Source organism: Condylura cristata, unplaced genomic scaffold (genome assembly GCF_000260355.1).
Source record: "Condylura cristata isolate star-nosed mole 26May11 unplaced genomic scaffold, ConCri1.0 scaffold00004, whole genome shotgun sequence".
NCBI classification, from domain to species: Eukaryota; Metazoa; Chordata; class Mammalia; order Eulipotyphla; family Talpidae; genus Condylura; species Condylura cristata.
Genome location: NW_004567105.1, coordinates 54,753,183 through 54,775,001, shown reverse-complemented (window position 1 = coordinate 54,775,001; position 21,819 = coordinate 54,753,183). Strand labels below are relative to the sequence as shown.

The 21,819-nt window shown below is 35.5% G+C and overlaps 1 protein-coding gene across 4 annotated transcripts in view; it reads right to left on the bottom strand.

Annotated features, from left to right (window-relative positions):
• LOC101621854 (chromosome unknown open reading frame, human C3orf67) overlaps window positions 1-21,819 on the bottom strand; it is a 181,920-nt gene that overhangs the window by 85,354 nt on the left and 74,747 nt on the right. For 2 of the 4 annotated variants that reach the window (XM_004676021.2, XM_012720659.1), the window contains exons 6-10: window positions 21,439-21,595; window positions 14,232-14,396; window positions 2,940-3,076; window positions 2,149-2,308; window positions 426-533 (exon numbers count right to left, since the gene is read on the bottom strand). In XM_004676021.2, coding sequence (XP_004676078.1) covers window positions 426-533; window positions 2,149-2,308; window positions 2,940-3,076; window positions 14,232-14,396; window positions 21,439-21,595 — 727 coding nt within the window. The remainder of the gene's footprint in view (window positions 1-425; window positions 534-2,148; window positions 2,309-2,939; window positions 3,077-14,231; window positions 14,397-21,438; window positions 21,596-21,819) is intronic. The other 2 variants (XM_012720661.1, XM_012720660.1) reach the window with 2 other exon arrangements.

Sequence of the window (21,819 nt, the reverse complement as noted above, 5' to 3'; positions counted from 1 at the left end):
AGTCCAAAGGGACTGAAAACATACATAAAAAAACAAATTGGAAAGGCCCAATTTAAAAAGCAGAGACATAATGAAATAGAAAATTATGAGGTAAGTTCAGTTACAGTAAAATCTATAAGGAGGACCTTCCTCTATCAAATTTGGCTCTTTAAAAAAAAACAAACCAATATTTTAACTTTTTTAGTTTTGCAAGTAAAAATAGGCAGTCCTTTATTTCTGTGCTATCTATTTAATCTAGAAAATCTCTGTTAGGGCTTTAGAGCAATTCTTTTGTAGAAAATTTGATTTCCATAATCCCTATAGGACAGACATTTATATTTTAAATGAATTGGTTCATAATCCTTTGAAATTTATAACCTACATAGAGAGATCCCATTGCTCTGAATAATATACAGATATAAGATAGTATTGAATCAGTGCCATACCGCTGGGTGTCTCTGTCCTTTCTCTGCTGGTGCTTTTTAACCGTAATCTTCTCCTGTTATTATTCTTATCTGCTGATGGTTCTTGAGGGGGATGTGGATGCAGATTGGCTGGCACATTTTCATATTAAAGAACAAAAAGTCAGAACAGAAAGTACTATATGGTTTGAAATAACTCAGTAAATACAATTATAGCTATAATGAGAATGTTCATGTACTATCTTGACATAAAGTAAAGCTGTATTAAAGACACAATTTATTCATTCTAAGGAAATAGGTTTATTCCTCTTCCATTATTAGGATTCTATCAGACTTTCAAAAATTACCAGTATATTTTATTTATGTAAATAATCTTAGAGTTACTTGATTAATATTAATTATTCAACATGCTATAAAATAGAATTGACAGTCATTATAGAAAAATTATCTCTTTTTTTTTTTAAAGAGTAAGCATAGTTAACTATGTTTCAATGAGAATGTGGAGAACAGTTTTCAAAAGAACCCACTGCATTGAGAGCAAACCTGGAGATGGACCATAATTATAATTTAAACCATCATCACCATCATCATCATCAACATCGTAGCATTTAACAATTAGTGTATACTTAATTTCTTGGCACAATGTGATAAATTGTACTGGTTTATCTTACTAAATCTTCATACTGACACTTTGGGATGGCTGTTCTGTTATATGCCTACTAGTGCCAGTACTAATTATATTTCTGCTCTACAGATGTAAAACTGAGGCTCACAGACAGGGTTTGAGAAACTTGATCAAAGTCTCACAGTGAGTTATTAATTTTCTCATCTCAGCTTACTACTCCATGGGAGACAGTTTGTAACAGTGATTATTTATTTTATTATTTGTTAAAGATTTATTTATTCATACAGAACTGGGGTACAACCAGAGGTTCAGGGGTGATGAGAGGCTTCCCCAGAGACAAACTGGGGAGCTGAACAGGCAGATTGACAAAGTACACTGCTGAGGGGAGCAGCGGGCAAGTCAGGAGAGGTCTGCCATGCCACGTGGGTCACCTCTGGGGCTATACTGAGGGTTGCAGTTAGATTGCAGTGTTGCCTTCTAACCCTCTGTGCCACCAGGGAGGACCCGTGATCATTTATTTTTGATGAACTCAAATACCCTCCTCATGCCTTGCCAACTTTCACCAAAATCAGAACAGTGAGAGTGGAAAAACTGATAGAGTAATAAATCTTGGATTCTGGTCTCAATTCTTTCCAATGATTACAAACTGTAGATCACTTTACTTTTCTGTTGTTACTCTTGTACTCTCAATATATTGATACAAAATGGGACAAAAGTCTTTATTTTTTAAATGACAGGGTTGCTTTGTCATATCATTGAGAGAAAATAAAGAGCACTTTACAAATGGAAGAGATTAATTAAAAGATAAAATTATTAAGAAAACCTAAAATGAATTTCCAAAATACCACTTGGGAATATAAATATTGAATCTATAAAATAGCCATTTAGGGTCCTATTATTTCTTTACCCATTTCATCATCATGCAATACTATAGCATTTTGAAATGAAGGAATAAGTACAGTGACAGGTTCTTGGAGATAACATACACATGAGAATTCTAAACATATTTTAATATCTACCAATCTTTTCATTTGTAAATATATACAGAACTTTGGGTTTATCTTGAGAACATTTCTCACTTCTCTCCCTAGCTATTGATCTTTATGCATGATTCTTTCTTACCATGAATAGGTACAGTCTGCTTTATTTGGAGAATATTTTCTTTATCTCCTTGTTCCTCAGACTCAGACAGCAAGGTTGACATTTCTGCACTGTTTTCACACTTTTGCACAGTGGACTGCTGGTATGATCGGTTATTTTTGGAGCCAACAGATTTTATTGTCTATAAAGAAAAGGGTTTAATCTGTACAATTTAAAATACAAGAATTACATTTATTTCCCACAGACTATATTTGGACAAATGAGTGGGGGAAAGCAACTAGAAGGTAAAAATGTTGGTGGAGCAGGCAATTATGGTAGAAAATTAGTAGTGGAAAGGAGAAATTGTGTGATAAAATAGAAGACTAGCAAGTCTCCTAGACACATACATTAAAGTGTACTTATTTGCTATATTCCATCTTTAGCAGGTAGGAGTTGAACTGAAAAATCACTGTGTATGTCAGAAATTCAGGAGAAATTAAGAAAAAATGTAACATTTGAGAATCTGTTCATTGTAAGGTGTCTGGAGATGATCCAACTTCTTTTTTGAAGAAGGCCACAAAATGTACTCATCTATATTTGCCTTTAAGTTTTGGAAACATATTTAATGAAAAGAGGGCTCAAAAATGTTAATTATGTTGATATGACAAAAAGGAAACAATTTTGAGGTCTTTTAAAATATAGATTTTTCTGTTCCAAATGTATTCAATTCTGCCTTTGGCATATAGTGTCTCTTTTTCCTCTTCATGGGGAAGAAATCTGTTCGCTTACCATGCCATTTAAGCTTAGATTGGCTCTTCAAACCTTGCTCCTACCTCACTGGACATCCTCAGGTTATTCCTTCTGCCAGAGAGTGGAGGTGGTCCAAGAACTTTGGATCCAAAGGCAATGTGACAAACATCTTGACTTTTATTGTTACGCACACTGCTCATTCCTCTGTTAATGAATTGATCTGTTTTGGAAAGGAAGGCATTAACAGTTCAATAGTGGGCAAAAGCAGGCACCATGGTACCATTTTCCTGACAGTAAATCTAAGTGTCATATGATCTAAATCCCTCTGCTCCTAGGCACTGATAAGAATGCAGACACTTCCCACCTCAGTTTTGATCTTGTTCCCTTCTTCTCCCCTGAAAAATGTCTGGTTTATAGAGCACATGGGACTATAGTAATGGCACATGGGTGAAGTGGTGGTATGAAGTCCATGGGGATTACAACTGAGATGAATAAATGTACAAAATGAAGAATAATGTAAAAAAAGTATTCATAAAATAAAAAAAAGATTTATACTGTATTATTAAAAATATTAGAAAGGAAAAAAATGAAGATACTGGGATCCAATGTTAGAAATGTAGAATTAGAATCTTGGGAATGGAGGAAGAAATCTACACTTTTAACAAATTCTCCCAAGTGATTCTTATGCTATCATTTGAGAAGCACTGCTATACAATTTTTTCCTAAATTAAAAGAGTGAGAAGAAAAGCTACTAAAATGCACATATTTCCCCTTAAGGACATAACAAATATAACTATTCAACTCTATTAAACTAATGCTTGATTAGCACTGTCTTAGGCATTTTTTAGAGGATGTCAGTGACCCAAAATAGATAAGATATATGGCTTCCCTGGAGAGAGTCTGAAGTGAGGTAAAAGTACACAGCAAGCAGGAAACTATAACACAGGGCAGTGGGAATGAAGAATTTGTGACCTCTTGAATGGACCTTGAATGACTGATAAGATTTCAAAAATAAGAGCTATAGGGCATCCAAGAAGAAAGCACCTGAGTAAGGATGTGGGTGAGTAAAAGTGTAGCAAATGCTTGGAGAGTGAGGAAATGGCCAGTTTAAATGAAAGGCAGACTAGATGCATATTGAAAAGAGCCCTAAAATGCTAAATACATTGGCAACAGAGACAGAAGACTTTGGGGAGAAAGACAGCAAGCAAGCTTGTATTACTTCCCTAATTAGGTAGGTGTGATTATCAAACCCTGTTGCCTGGGAAGACATCTATGTTACATTCCAGAGGCTTCCATGCAGTTATATGGGCCACATGAGTTCTGGTTAATGACATGTGAGAAACAGAATGTGAGAAGTGTAAGCCACTTTCTAGCCTCTAAAACTATCTAGTCTTCCATGTCTTTCTTCCTTCATCTCGTAACAAGATGTAGAGGATTTAGTTGAGGACTTTAAGGCCCCCAGAAGGGTTCCTAAATGGACCAGGGGCTGCCCAAGGACCAGGTCTGTGGGTTTCTGTGATTACAGTTGACCTCTGATTAACAGGGCAAATATGATGGCCCTTAACTCAAGGCATGGACACTATCTAGAAAGCCTTTGCTTGTTTCCCAGTTATAAGTCAAGACAAAGCTGAGTATTATGATATTGGTCACTACTAGATCCAATTTGACCTATAGACCTATATGCTAGTGGCCACTTGCTATCTGAGCTATTCCCCTGGAAATAGTTCCTATAGTTAGCTCATGGGTCTCCTTAGCCTCTGCTGTAGAGCTACTATGTTACATGTTTATGCAACAGCATGAGGAAAGGCACAAAAGCTTGGGAAAACATATCATGTTTGAAAATAATGCTCCAAATATTTAGATCTGAAATGTATTTCACTTTGAGGGAGGGGTGGCCTGTTTTTGTGTTTATAATATATGAAGCAGAACAGATGGACAAGGACTAGATTGCTGGTTGATCTGAAAGAATTTTTGCTGGGCAGAAGACCTGAGGTGAATGGTGAAATGATGAAGCCATATACAATAATTCCTGAAGTCCTGTTAGGTAGAAGAACAATACCATTTGTTCAAAGATGGAATCAGAAATAAAAAGTAGATTTACTTCAGAAAGTTTTTGCTTTTAGTTCAACATAAGGAATTTCTTATCCCTTATATGCATATCTGGTTGTTGAAGTGGTAAACTTTCTGTCACATTGAAGGTGCAGAAGTCTGGGAAGTTCTTTGAACAGCATAAGACAGATTCAGTGTCAAATGACTCCCTCAATTCCATTTCTAGCCTAGCCCTCTTTATTGAGCTCTCCTTTTATCCAGTAGCCTTCTCATTTTCGATGACTCGAAGACACATCACTTGTTCTAATGAGTGGCCCCACAATCCATGCAGTTTGAAAAGCCAGAATCCAGGGGTCACTCTTGATGCCACATCCTCTCCATTCTCTTGGTATCTCTATCTCTCCATCTTAGCCACCAGCACTGCAGTCCAAGCAACTATATTCCCTCTCCTGGGTGATCTCAAAGTCTACATGATTTACTGTCTATTCTGGTTCCATGTTTCTCCAGAATGTAGCCAGAGCAGTCTTATAATTTGTTTGAGTTGTCCCCTTCCCACACAAAAATTTCCATGATTTCTCTGCTGAATTCTTAGAATTAAGAAGAGAAGTCTTAACATTACCTGCATGAATATGCTATTCTGGCTTCAGTTCTTATCTTAAACCTTTCATTTTCTTCCATCTTACCAGACAGGCCTCTGAGTTCTTCCTGCCTCTTGAGCACTTGTACTCAGTATTCCCCACTGCATTTCTTCCTTGGCCTTTATGTTTCAGCTCATGTATCATTTCCTCAGACACGTCTTCCCTGACCTTTGTGACGAGGCTATGTTCCCCTCATACACACACTCCCATAACCTTTGCTTCACAGAACTTGTCAGAATTACCATTTCACATGTGTTTATGGAATTCTCTGATAACATAACACTTCAGTAGATTTACACTCAGTGGGCTGCTCACCACCTTTTCTTGCCACTACTCAGTCCAGTGTCTGACACAGAGTCAGAACAACAGAACCACTGAAAGTAATGAGTTGGTTGAATTAAATTATTAAAATTTCTAACTTTGATTAGAATTTAACTTTAAGAAAAAAACCACCTGAGGGCTTTTTGTGTGAATTGAGGACAAAGACAGGGCTGGAGACCCTATAGGATGTGGGGGATTAAAGTGGAGGGTCATCAATGACTAGGACATCAATATTTATATAAACAGTGAGGCTTTCAACAGCAACAGTGCTATGGTATCAGAATCAGATGCCTATACAGGTTACATGTGATTTCCTTAGTGTTAGCAAGTAAACGTGGTTGTGTGCATCTGAATTTTTTTTCATTGACTTATAAATACCCAATTTAGGAAAATAAAACACTATTAATCTTCCAGGGCCAGTAACAGAAGAAGAAATGACACTCAAATCCCAGGTCAGTTGGAATAATCTCTTATAGACTCGTTAGTTGTATCTTTTGTGTTCTAGACTCTTGATTCTGTTCTCAATTGTGGGTACTGACAGGTTTCAGAAGCTCACCTCCACTATGCTTGATCATAGTGTTGGGATGCTGGGTATTACACACATCCCTATCTTCACCCCTTCCATCCCTGTGAAATGTTTTATCTTTTCAACTGTGCCTCAATGACCCATTAGTGGAGTTTCTTCTCCAGTAAGTGAGAGTCCCTCTCACTCCCTCTATCCTTCTGAGTACTACCTTTTTATCCTTTATCAGATTACAGGTTCCCTTCTAACTAAATCATTCTATATTCAGGTGTACATTTGTTGCGATCACAGAACGAGGTTGTCACAAATTTTGCCTCTTCTACCACCGTTGGTATCATTGAAGTTGTTTTCTATATTCTTTGTCTACAATGTAGATTTACCTCAATTAATTTAAGTTCTTTTCTGTAGAAAGATGATTTATTTAGTACTATATTTAGGCCCATCTTATGAACCCAGAATAGCACGGTAGACAATGGATAAATTCTACCAAAATTATGGATAATATCAAAGATTAAAAGGAAAATTCGGGGGGAGGAGACAGAGGATACTAAAAATCATAACGACACATTATCAATAAAATGAAAATTTTTTAATTTCACAGTTACTAATAAAAACAAAATTCTTAAATAATTTGAATTGTTTAGAGGAAGCTCTTGTTTAGAAGTGGGTATCCAGTGATTATTAAAGATACATCTAAACTTGATGTGATATAATTCCCTAAGTAATAAAAAATTAGATTTTATTTTTTATTTTATAGGATGATCTTCTATCAGATTTCTTTAATAATCTACCATTGTGCATTTAAACTAAACTCTATTGTTAAAATTTTATGACTTTAAGTACATTTATTTTTCACAATGCAAAGTACATCAGTGCTCCATTGTTAGTACCTCTTTAATTAACAGATCTTTTAAAACTTGTTAGTACAATTAACAGACATTCTTAAAGTCTCTTTCACTTCAATAATTCTCTGTTTATAATCATGGTGTTATAATTACCTCTATAAACCTGTATCATGCATGTTATCTACTATAATAGGGTTCCAATTAAAACCTACAGGGAAAATTAATTTAGACCTTTAGTTTCTAAAATAAAAAAAGTAGAAGGGACAGTCTCTATAATGAGAAAAATCTTAATAAAAGAAAACTACAAGAATAAAAGCATGCCTTTTAAATTCTAAAAGGAGTTCTTTTAAGAGCTGATATCAATATGCATAATATAAGGTTAAAAATCAAGATTAAAGTCATGCTCTAGGCGTTTCATTTTCTTGAGTTTGCGGAAAATGAACTTGGTGTAGGTCAGAGATGTTACCATTAATTATTTGCTATTTTACCAAGGGGCACATGCCTTTGTAGTTAGATTGTAAAACCTGAGGGTTTACTCTCTAATTGTCTTTTAGAAAAATAAACATTAATTTTTGTCTCAAGACACAATGTTCTAATTATTACAGTCATTTAAGTTTGCAGGGTTTTCAAAGATCAACCAAAAAACCTGCTGAATTTTCAACTCTAATCATTGAGGGGGCATGCTCAAGACTTACATCTATTATCTAACAATGAAATCAAAATTAAACCTGCTACCAGAATCGAGACTTTGAATTAGATTAATTTTTATTTTATTATATGTGTTGTTGTAAAGAATGTCAAAGATACTAACAAGGCTGATCTAGTAGAGCAATAAGCTTGGTACTTTTTATAAGAAAAGTACCAAGACTTACCTTCTTCATAAGACTGGGCAAAAATTGTACTTAAGTCATGGCACTTTTGTTAGTTTACATGAAGCAATGCACAAAACACGTTAAATCCTGTGCCTAGTAGGGCATATATGCTTAGAAAGTATCTTATTATTTTCTATCTTTAATAGCATTTAATAAGTTACATAGCTCATTCATTCATTTATTCTTTTCTTCTTCCTTTTTTCAGTAGTGCTAGGACACCTAGTTTGGTTATCCATGTATAAACCTCATTAGCTCTTTCAAGGAGCTCATAGTCTCATTGGAGAGACTGATATTAAAACAAATAATCTGTCAATAGCTACATGATTACAGCTGTAATAAGAATTGTGAAGGAAAAGTTCAAATAGTTATAAATGTGCTTGACAGTGAATAGGCTTCTGATCTTTGGGTTCCCTACTAAACCCTGTTCCCAAAGGAAATTATTGAATTTCTTGTGTTTCCTTAAAAAAAAATGTATGAGGGCCCTCCCTGGTGGCGCAGCGGGTTAAAGCACAGCACTGAGAATCTAAAGCCGCTTCCTCATGAGTTTGATTCCCGCCTGCCCCGGAGGTGACCACATGGTGTGGCATGCCTCTCCTGACCCGCCCACTGCTCACCTCAGCAGTGTACTTCGTCGATCTGCCTGATCTGTTCCCCGCTCTGTCTCTGGTGAAGCCTCTCACCGCCCCTGAACCTCTGGCCTGCACCCCAGTTCTGTATGCACAAATAAATAAATCTTTAAAAAAAAAAAAGTATGCCTGTGTAGGCATCCATAGTGTCTTTAATTTACATCAAGGGGATCAGCACAAACAGCCTTTAGGAGTCCGTTTTTTTGCTGACTGTCATGGCTTTTAGGCATTTCCAACTATCACAAATGGATCTAGTCCTCCATATAGCTGCATACAAAGCACCTTAGTATTGGGTATTTAATCAAATCCCTACTAGAGGAAATAGGTTGCCTCCAGGTTTTTACTACAAGCAATGTTACAATAGGCATCTAAAGGAGAAATGTAAGGTTGTTGGCATGAGTCATTCTACAAACACAGCACAGTTATCAAACTGATTATGTATATTCTTCATATTTTATATTATGATTCATATATGTAAGCTTTTTCAATACTTGGCAAAAATATCACAGAAAAATTAATGTTCACTCAACAAATGGCTTGTGACATCTTTGTTGTAATAGGTTTCATGAATATTGATCAATGTCCTTACTGAATTCCTTTCACACCTAAAAAAATACTTTAATGAAGGATAATGACCAAATATTGTGGTATCTTTTTGATTGACAATCCTGAGACAAGGCTTATCAAAAGAATAAGTATTAAAAAGAATGAAAGTGTTTTGTTTTTTCTCTCTCACATCAGAATATAACTCCTTTTTCTTTTCAGTAGATTCTTTCAAAATCTACTTAGAGTAGATTTTGTTGCTTGTTTTGAATCTTGCTTTCATAATGTGGAACTCAAAGAAGAAATTCTAATAAGGATGTGATCAATGCCAAATGTAGTTAGATGATTACTTCATGATTTATGCTAGGTACATCAATTCACTTGTTTGCAATTGTGCTAAGAGATAGGGACATCAGTCTCTTGTTTAAAGAGAAATAAAAATCAAGTAAGACTGCTGTTGTGGGAATGAGAGCACTCAGGAAACTGCCTTCTGATTTTTAAGTAAATTACTAGTTTTGATTTGTGCTTAGTGATCCACTGTCTCTTGTCATTAGCAGTTGGATGCTCAACTTCAATAAACAAACCTGATTTTCTGGTTCAATTAAACCAGGTACCATTAATGAAAATATCATCAAAAGCCACAGTCCTTTGCAGACTAACAGTCATGAGCTAATGTGCACTGGGAATTGACAAAGTGAACAGTGTAAATGTGTAGTAACACAGTCTTTCTGGAAACACATTATTTTATTAATTTGATGAAATGTTCTTGATCAAATTATAGGATATTCACAAGTTTCAAGGTCTGTTTTTTTTTTGCTTGAAAACTAGAAAAGATTATAGGAAATAGCTATGTCCTTCTGTAGCAGCTTCACTGGGATATCTCAATATGTGCATTTACAGTAATATATCACAATTTACATGCATATTGTACAGTCAATTACAAGAACACACACGGCATTTTCTCATGCAATTCAAATCTCATCATGGGGAGCCTGTTTTTTTTTTTTTTTTAAGACACAAAAACAAATAATTCAACTAAAGAAATAACTCTTGGCATTTCCATGATTAAAAAGTCTGTCCTTGGGCATAATTCATTAGCTACACCTTTCAAATAAAGTATCTTACACAGAGAACAATAATCATTATATTCATTTATAGTGATTTTTTTAAAGGTTACAAATGTCAAAATTAGAAATTGAAAAGTATTTTTAGAAAGAGCTACCAAATTCAACGTATTTTCATATAATTTTAGCTGCCATACATCTAGAATTGTGATATACTTGAGAGGAGTAATTATTAGCCCTGTGGCTACAAATTAATATTTTTGGGATTCAGAGGGTAGAAAAATATACTATTAGATGGTGGTTGTTAATTTTTTGTACTTATGCCTTAAGTTGTCTATGCATTGAAAGCCCATTTATGTAATTTGCAAAATATACATTAATATCTTATTCTAAAAGTTGGGACAAATATGACATGTGACAAAGTTTGTTTAATTATAGTGTGGAATTAATGATACAATTAATATTCATTCCTTAATCTCAGACATTATAAGCGTCCTTGAACTTTAAATGAATCGAAGACATGAAATACCTGAAGATAGACTTAAACAAGAACATTTATAATTACAAAGCGTTTTATGATAGACTTTAGAGATTAGTCATTTTTGTTACTGAAAGCTATCACAGCATATTAGATACAGATATGGTGTTTGGTTATTGAAAAGACTCTTACTCATTTCATTTTGTGGTGAATCTTTCATTAATAATGACTTTTAACCTGAGGTATTGAGAGTGGCTGTCTGGGCAGTAAGATATTTTTCATCCTCTTAAATACTATTTTGTCTACAGTCAATATTTCTATAAATATTTATTATCTATACCTTTCAAATACAATATCTTACACAAAACAATAATTATTATTATCTTCATTTATAGTGAATTTCAAAGCTCACAAATATCAAAATTATCCATTGAAAAATATTTGTATAAAGAGAACTACAAAGTTTAATGTATGTTCATGCAATTTAGCAAACATGGATTATATATATTCTCTTCTTCTCTGTCCCCCAAAGATAGTGTGTATAATAAATATACATATTCTCACAACCTGGGCCTTCATTGCTGTCAAAATGTGTTACCTAAGTTAAGTTGGTAATAGGGAAATGATGGGATTTGGGGGTTCACTTACATATTGCCTATATTTCTGTAAGTTTGGAAATTTCACAACAGGAGGTGAAAGAAGATAGACCAAGAATATTTAGATAAATACACAATTGATAAATGTGGAGTAAAACTGAGTACACTTTTGAAACTCATTAATTTTATCATGGTTATATCTTTATCCTCTGAGTTTCTGTAACACTGATCATTCTTTCTTTTTGTATTATCTGAGAATCACACTTTTTTCCCCTGCAGTTTCTCTCAGGTCACTGCTTTTTACTTCCATAGTCACTTCTCACATATGCCTAGACTACTGCAAAGACATCTTAGTTATACCCCTTAATGTCTGGTCAACTGACTAAAAAGTTCATTTTGAATACTGATGTCAAATTCAGATTTCCTAAAAAAGAAGTTACTGTGGGCCCTAACTGGTGGCACAACAGGTTAAAGAACTGCACCATGAAGCTCACTACAGCCGTTTCACTATGAGTTCAATCCCCGGCCAGCGAGGTAAATCACATGGTGTGGCAGACTTCTCTTGACCTGCCCGTTGCTCCCCTCAGCAGTGTACTTCATCTGTCTACCTGTTCTGCTCCCCATTTTGCCTCTGGTGAATCCTCTCACTGACCCTGCACCTCTGGCCTGTATCCCATTTCTATATACATAAATAAATATTAAAAAAAAGGAGTTATTGTTCCTTTAATTTAGGAACATAAGGCACACTGTCTTGATTTCTTGCATTACAGTCATTCTACCTACTCCAGCCATTCCTTGTAGAAATTCCTCAGTACATTCTTCATTCATTCTGCTGTCCCTGCTCAGTCTTCTGCACCATCTTTACTTCCACAAATCCTTTATTTATTATAGACACTTACATATTTATTGAATATTTTCAAGATATACCTCTTCCTCCATAAATGCTCTATTATCACCAGAATTTCACCTTCTTCTGAAATACTTCAATTTTTATGAGTGTCACCCAAACCACACCACCTTAGTGGAGATAAGTGATTTTTAGCCTTGGCAACATGTTAGACTTATTGGGGGAGTTTAGAACACAGACATTAGGAACTGTAAATGCTGTTTTTAAAATGTCTGAGATAATTCTAACATAGAAGGGTTGGAACACCAGTGATCTAACTAACATTAGGTTTCTTGAGTTGTAAGTACTATTCACTCATTTGATCAGTAGCTACAGATGTCTATGAGAAAAATTGGCAGCTCTGGATGTTTTCTTTGGCTCACCGAGTGTTTAAATAAACTTTAGAATTTAGACAATATTTTCAATTGGGAGATTTATCATAAAGGTTGGTATACTTAGCTTCTCTTGAACAAAACAAAAAACAAATGGAAGATCTGCTGAGAGTATAACACTCGGTTGAACCTAAATTGCAGCTACCCCTTTCTAAACTGAGAATGTATTTCTAATTTGTTTTTCATCACTTCCTATAGCACCCTCACAAGTGTTGAGTATAAGCTGCCATTTATTATATCATTTCCACATTTGTTAATGTTACTCTTTTAATAACAGAGAGAGCAATCTTTTTGACCCTCCACTTTACTACCCTCCCCTCCCAATTAGGCTCACTGTTGAAATAGAAAATATTTTCCCACATTAAATATTCAGGTATCCAGTCTACATTATTCTTGTTACCTGAGTGGCCTCCACAGAGATTTGAATTTGAAGCCTATGGTCTGGCACATGACAAGCATGGTGTTAAATGCCAGAAGAAAGAGGTACAAGGAGTGTTCCCATTTTTCAGAAATCGACACTGTATTGTAAGGTATAGAGGAAGGGTGGAAAGAAAAGGCGAAGAAAGGAAGGAGGAAAGGAAAGAAGTCATGGAAAGAAGAGAGTATATTTGTTGGAATTAGAGAAGGCTGCATAGAAGTGGCATTTGAATTTATCTAGAAAGATGAATTAAGAAGTTTTCCAAGCAGAAAAAGCAAGAAAGCCATTTTAAGCAAAATCAAGACAACAAAAATCCAGAAATCCCAAGATAGGAAAACATGAAAACTCATTGAAGGGTCAGAAAAATCACACCCAGGGAATGAGAAGAAAGATCTGGAAATGGAATTTTGGAGTAGGTTTGAGATAAGGGAGGATGGGTTTGGATAGTTTTCTAATGTTCTTTTTGCTTTGTCTTCAGATAATGGGAACGTCATTAATACAGACAGAAGTCTGTATTACAATATGAATGGTGGTTAGGGCTCGAATAATGGAAGCAGCAGGATATAGCAGACACATTTGAGGGATGCTTGGCAATATAGATGGTAGGACTTAGAAGCATATAGGAAAAGGAAGGGAATAATCAATTATCTTTTGGTTTGTTATGTAAAAATTTCCAAACATTTTCGTCACCAAAGAGAAATTTAAAATAGTGAGTTATCACTGACATAAGTCAATGTTAAAGTGACTAATTTTTTTTTTAAAACTTCAATCTATTGGCCCTCCCTGGTGGCGCAGCGGGTTAAAGCACAGTACTGAGAATCTAAAAGCTGCTTCAGCATGAGTTCAATTCCCACCTGCCTGGGAGGTGACCACATGGTGTGGCAGACCTCTCCTGACCCACCCACTGCTCCCCTCAGCAGTGTACTTCATCGATCTGCCTGTTCTGTTCCCCACTCTGTCTCTGGTGAAGCCTCTCACCGCCTCTGGCCTGTACCCCAGTTCTGTATGCACAAATAAATAAATCTAAAAAAAAAATTTTCAATTTATTAAAGATCATTGCAAACATATTTTTTCTAACTATCTGGCCTCACAAACAACTATAACTTAAGTAACTGAGTGCATACCTGATTCTGCTGAACTGAGAGGATGACCTCCAAATTTTATTTCAGTTTGGCGGAGTTTAGTCATATTTAGCAGCTGTGTGACTTGTGGAACATCTGTCGTTAGTTGGCAGCTTCGTGGAATAATGTCGGTAGGTTCATCTGTTGGAAAGGGAACACCATATCCAGCTGGAAATACAGACAAATATTCATTCCCCAAATGTAAGCCATTTCTGCCAAATGGACACATCTTACAGATGAAACCAATTAAAACATTTTAGAGTACGACTTTGGATGAGTTACTCAATTTTACAGTCTTAGTTTTCTCATCTGTAAAACAAGCATGATAATTTGTTTACTTTCTAGGACAATAAAAAGGATTAAGTGAGTTAAAGTATAGAACACATGGAGCAGGTTCAGAAACCTATGTAATAAATAAGAGTATTCACGGAAATATTTTGTTTTCCAGTGCTACTTTTTTCAATATTAAGAGAGGGACTAATTAGGTATGTTCTTAAGTAAGATTTTTGAGAATATACTGGCTCATTTAAATAATCAAGTAAGTACCTATAGCCATGACATGAATCAAATACTTTTAAAAACTTTTATTTTGAAATAATTTTAGATTTATAGAAAAGGTAAAAAATGGTAGGGTGAATATACCTTTTACCCAGATTTCTCAATCAATAACATCTTAGCTTTAAATACATTTCAAAAAAGTTTTATAATTATTATTATTGCAATTCACATTTCTAATGAGGTATTAGATCATTCATATATATTTATACAGGTATTGAAATTTTCATTTTACTAAGTTTTCTGTTCATGTTTTTAGCCCCATTTACTATGGGGATATTTTTTCTTATTTGTTCACATGGCTTATTTAATTTATTTATCATTTTAATGAAGTAATACTGAATTACAACACTGTATATATTTTAGTTGTGTAGTATGAAACCTCTACAAATATAAGTTTGTAGAGGTGCCTACCACTAGAATGCCAGTAATCTTCCACAATAGTCTACCAGCAGCCCCCTTCAACCTCAAGCCCCCTCTTTTACTTTCCACCCCCTACCCTTCTCTTCTGGTAGCCTCTTTATAGTCAGATTTCTAGGGTTTGTTAGTTTTGGTTTTATGATCTATTTTACTTTAAGTCTTGTGTTATATGTAGCACATAGGATTTAAATTGGTATCAGCCCAACAATTTCACTATATGTATACAAGGTTTAAAAGTGCTCATGCCGGGCCCTACCTGGTGGCGCAGTGGGTTAAAGCACAGCACTAAGAAGCTTAAGCCACTTCTTCATGAGTTTGATCCCCGCCTGCCCAGGAGGAGATCCACATGGCGTGGCAGACCTCTCCCTACCCGCCCACTGCTCCCCTCAGCAGTGTACTTCATAGATCTGCCTTCTCTGCTCCCCACTCTGTCCCTGGTGAATCCTCTCACCCTCCGCATCTCTGGCCTGTACCCCAGTTCTGTATGAATAAATAAATCTTTAAAAAAAAAAGTGCTCATACCATTTTGCTAGTAGTTTCATTTTATGAATCTATATTCTGAAACAAAAAAAACTCAGAAACTCAGGTGAAGATCTATGCAAATCATGTAATTGCTGAAAAATAAAACAACTTGATTTTTGTAGTAGAATCACAAGGAATTGTATTTATCAATATGAGGATAACATGGGAGAGACTCAAGATATGAAATTAAATAAAAATATAAAAACTATCAAGTATAGAGTCAATAAATAAAATATATGACTGACAGAGAAAAGTTGACAAGATAGTATCAAGGACAATTTAAGAGTAAGACAGCCCTGAGAGAATTCTAGAAGCACCTCAGAGATCAAACAGACTGTATTAAAGGGTGGATATAAGCTGAACTAACTGTCATAATCATTTCATAATATATGTAAATCAAACCATTATGTAGCATATCACACTTATATGGTGGTATACAACAATTGTTGATCAATTAAACTGGACGGCAAAAAAGAGGAAATTAGGACATAATGTAAGACCACATAAGAACACTGGGAGGACATGGCCATAAAGAAATCAAGGAGAGAGACTGCAAGAAACCAATTCCATGGATGCCACTGTCTTGAGTTTTCAGCCTCTGGAATTGTGAGAAAATGAATTTCTATTGGTTAAGCACCGACTCCAAATATGAATAGCAAAAATACTAAATTGAAATGTAAAATATCCTTCAGTGGCTGAAAGTCTTAAGTTATGGTAAGCATAGTTTTTATTTTGTTTTTTTTTGCAATACATCCTTTATATTTAATTTTTATGAGTAAAATGTTTCCAGTTTTAGAATGGGTATTTTTTGGAGGAAAAAAGTGTGTACATATATGAATGTAAGTAGTGCTAAGATAATTCAATAAATCATCCTTCAAAAATTATCATTATATAACCTTAAACTTTAACCATGTTTATAACGGCAAATGACATTAGGTTTATGTGCACCCAACCCATGGCAGCTTTCTAATTAAATTCTAATGTCCTAATCTTGAAAAAGAAAAGGAATCATTAACTAAAAACTTAAATACTCATCAGCAGCAGTCTGGTGGTTATTAAGTGTCTTGATGCTCCAGTCATTAGGGTTGCAGTAGGACTTACAAATCTTAGCTTTCAGGTGTTCTTTGTCCATTCAGTTCTTATTTGTCACCAACATTTAGAAAATCAATATAGAGTAATTGAGTAAATGATCTCTCAAAACGGAAACCATTTAGAAAAATAAGTAAAATAACTCCAAATATATATTTAACATGTCATTTCAAAATCCTCTGAGGTAAAAAAAAAAAAAATCCACCACAGTATATCAATAGACTAAGATTGTACATAAAAAGAGGAAGAGAATTCTTTAGGACATAAAGAAGGAAATGCTCCATTTTCAACCCTACAACCCACATTAAGAGAAATCATGACAATTTTGGATTAGGTGGATGGTGTAGGGTATAGTGCCATATAAAGATGGAAATGTATTCAAAACAAAGTGTGGATTTCCAACTAACAAGGGACAAACAGCAAATCTCTGGCAACCAAAAGTCATAAACTTTTAAGCAGAGAACAAGGCAGAGACGATTACAAAATTCCAATAGAATCTTACAGGAACATAACTGCCCAAACAAATCAGACCTCACCTTAAGTTTTAAAAATATTTCCTGTGTCATCTTGCCCATTTGTATATCTACTTTCCCTTTGCTCCTAGGGCGCCATTTGTTCCCAGTTAACAGTACTTATTGGACTACTCACTGAGGGAAACCATGGGTAGTATAAACCTTGCAATAAAAGGGAAACTTAGAGAAAAAAACTATTGGCTTATTATTTCAAAATAAAGAGCAATCACTAGGCTCATTTAGCAACTACTAACTCTCAGACTTTCTCAGAGTTTCTAGAGAAATACATGGAAAGGCGCTTTAGTTTCATTTTTGTGAAACCAAACTATGAAGGCTTATAACCTGGTAACTGGATTTCTGATAGAACTAATGAAAGCTGCCTTATCTCCTACCACCTTACAACTAACCACTTCTCTACTCCATTTCCAATTTCCAGGTTATTTTATTTTTCAGCATTTAACAGCTTAGCTTAAAAATGATTAATTCTGAGGTCCCTCGCTGGTGGTGCAGCGGGTTAAAGCAAAGCACTAAGAAGCTTAAGTCACTTTTGCATGAGTTGGATGCCCTCCTGCCCTCGAGGAGATCCACATGGCGCGGCAGACCTCTACTGACCCGCCCGCTGCTCCCCTCAGCAGTGTACCTCGTCTATCTGCCTGTTCTGCTCCCCACTCTGTCTCTGGTGAATCCTCTCACCCTCCGCATCTCTGGCCTGTACCCCAGTTCTATATGAATAAATAATCTTTTTTTTTTTAAAAAAAGATTAATTCTGAAAATAGCATCGATTCTACCTGAAAGTGAAATCGTGCTGAACTGTGAGTACATAGTGGGTATGGTCCATTTTCCAACTCACCTAATTTTATCATTCATCAAATTCTTATTGAGGCTCTCTTAAGTTACAGGAACTGAGGTAGCTGAGAATCCAGTAACTAGAGTGGTTCTGCCCTGGCTTTTTTGAACCGTATAACTAACAGAGAATATAAAACCTAGTATATATCATAAATATGTATTCAACTATAATTTTGTTAAGTGATCTGAAGGAAAGTGATTCTGTAAAGTCATAAAAAAATAAAATGCTTTATTCTCAACTCTACATCTACAAAAGAGAAATCAAAGAAATTTTGGCTTAGGTAGATGGTTGAGGGTACAGTGAAGGAAAAGGGAATCTAACAGCACAGGGTATCCAGGAAAGTCTTCTCTAATAAAGAAACATTTAGGCTGAATCATAACTGGTAAGTGGAAAGCGGCCTTGTGGAAAGGAGACCATTCAGGTGGAGGGAACAGGGACTTGAAAACTCCAAAGGCGGGAGGACTGATTCATTCTAGGAACTACAAGAAAGTCAAACTACAACCCTGCCAAAGGGTTGCTAGCATGGGAGACATGGTGAGAGAATCCCAATAATTTATTCAGTACAGCATCTGGTTCAAAAGGGATGCTCAATAAATGGTCACAGACAAAAGCCCTTTAATAACACTCCAACCAAGATTAAATGCAACTGCCACGTCTTCCATTCTTCTTCTTTGGTTGTTCTTTGTTCAACTATATCTTGAAAAGTGCTCCATGCACATTTTATTTGGATGTCACATCTTCCTCCCCAGAAGGGAGAAATCAAGATGGCAATCAGCTACTAAGGAACCAGGGCTCACCTGCATTGTTCTTTCAGACAAGTTCTGTCTTCTGGAAGGGAGTGTGTGGAAACATACAGACTGCTTGATTCATGTCTGAAAAATGACATGATCGAACTTTAACTGCCTTTGCTGACAATTCTGAAAGAACATAATACTGACTAGAATGGTTTGCTTAGAATGGCAAAATGGTACATGAAGGAGAAGGCTATGAAAAGCTGAAACAGATTTGCTCATGTAGCATCCAAACATGACCAGATGGTCGGCTTTTTGGTGTCTTTGCTCCCTCTGTGAGTTAGTGTATTATTAAATGTTTGAATGACTTTGTAACCCTGTCAGCCTTTCTTTGACTGTAAAGCTATCATAAAATGAACCATTATGTAGGTGTTTAATATTTTTGATGAGGATCTTAACTAGCTCTAAAAATTAAGTCATCAATTTTAATACATATAAAGCTCTTTTGGATTAAAAAGCCTCAACCCTATTTTATCAGGCGTGAGTAGCTTATAAAATAGTCATATTTCCCTTTCAGTTTACGGCTTCTCCTAATTCATATAATTTAAGTAACGAATGATTTTTTAATAGTTTGCTGGTCCCAGACCCAACTATATGCATCTCATTTATAAGAATGAGAATAGCTGCAATGCCAAGCACAGTGCCTTATTCATATCACATCTTACTTCAATGATCACCTCAAAGATCTCACAAAAGTATCTCTAGCTCTATCTTAGTTTGGGTTGCTAAATAGAATACCATAGACTAGTTGGCTTAGAAACAACAGAAATTTATTTCTCACACTTCTGGAGAATGAGAATTCCATGATTAAGACACCAGCACATCAGGTGTAGGGAGAAGCCTTGATCCCTGTTCATAGACAGCAGTCTTGTTGCATAAATTCACTTTGGGTGAAGAAGGAGTGAAAGAGCCCTTTAAGGACTCTTACAAAGACAGTGGTCATATTTCAATCTCATGACCTACTCACCACTGAAAGGTTCCATATTGGGGTACTATTACATTGGAGATTAGGTTCCAATAAGAATGTTAGGGAACTGAAATAGTCTACAACATTATTACAAAGTCTATTCACTTTTTGTTCATTCACTTGCCATATGCGTCAAATTTTTTTTCTTTTTTTCCCTTTTTTTCAGGGAAGAACATGAACGCATTCACCCACTATCACACATTATGCAGTCAAGTTTCCCACATTTAGGGAAATCACAGGGGTCAGAGCATCTGGAGTGCAATGGGTGAGCCTTGCCTTGGGAAAACCATCTTCGTGATCATGGTATCTCCCCTGCAAGGTAAGTATAATAAGTCAGATTAAAAAAAAAATTCTTGCTTTTATGAAGTTTATTGTGTAATGTATAAAGATATTAAAGGGCAGCATGTTATAGTGGTTAAAACAAGTTGTCTTCATTACAGCGATGATACAGCTACCACATCTTAGCATGTTTTAATAAGATGTTTAAATAACAAGGGTTTAATAAGTGGGTCAACAAGATGTGGTACATATACACAGTAGAATACTATCCCAGTGACAAAATAAACTCATACCATTTGCAGCAGCATGAATGGAGCTGGAAATGACTGTGCTAAGGGAAATAAATGAGAAGGAGAAAGACAAATACCAGCTGGTATCACTTATATGTGGAACACAAAGAAACTAAAGGGTCAGATAAAGTCAAGCTTAAAAACGAACTCTTAAAAGGTGACCATAGCACTGAGAGGCGAGATAGGGTGAGAACAAATTGGGGAGAGCAGACATGGGTGGTGAGGGTGCTATGATGGCACCTGGGGGGGTAGGTCTTATACTTACACAATACTAACAACCGTGTAAACCAACAGCACTTCAATAAAATTAACAAAAATAATAATAGGCTTGATGTTTAAAAGGGTAAATAAGCCTGCATTAACCCCACAACTCAAATACCTAAGAATGGGATTCCAGGGTCACATGGTAATTTTATGTTTAACATTTTTAGACACTGCCAAAATGTTTTCCAGAGTGGGTGTACCATTTTGCTTTCCTGTAGCAATGTACATGGATTTCCAACTTCTCTCCACCCTTGTCAACATGGTCTCTCACTGTAATTTTAATTTGCATTTCCCAAATGATTAAAGTTGAGCATCTTCTCACGTGTTTGTTGATTCTTTCTATATTTTCTTTGGAGAATTACATATTCAAACTCTTTGACAATTTTAAGTGGGGCTGTTTGTCCTTTTGCTGCTGAGTTGTAAGAGTCCTTGATAGATCGTTTCGGTGAATTTGAGTCAGCTCTAGAGATTGGCTATATAACATTGTCCTTATAAGTAACACTAACATATTATATACTTAAACATTTGTTAAGAGGATAGATCTCAGGTTAAATGTTCTTTCCACAATAAAATTAAAAATAATCTACTGTCATGTATTCTTATTATTCAAAGACATGTCTAATTTAAAAAAGACATTGGAGAACTTAAAAATCTTAATAGCAACTTGAACATACCCTCTTTATCAGCAGTGTCTTGAGGCTTTGATTTCAAAGTGAAGATTTTCCGTAGCTTACAGTTAGCTGAGACAATAATTCCATCCAATGACTGGAAAACTGCTCCCTTAAATATTTCACTGGTAAATGCCACTAAGTCAATGCACAGATTGCACCACTAAAACAAGAAAGAGAAAGAGGAGTTAACCTATAATCATATGAAAAGTCTAGAGAACTAAGGAAATTAGTTGTATCAATCAGTTCAAAACTAATTTTCCCCTTTAGCCAAATCCAGGTCTTGGCTTCAATTTTTTTTTTTAAAGATTTATTTATTTGTGCATACAGAACTGGGGTACAGGCCAGAGGCTCAGGGGCGGCGAGAGGCTTCACCAGAGACAGAGT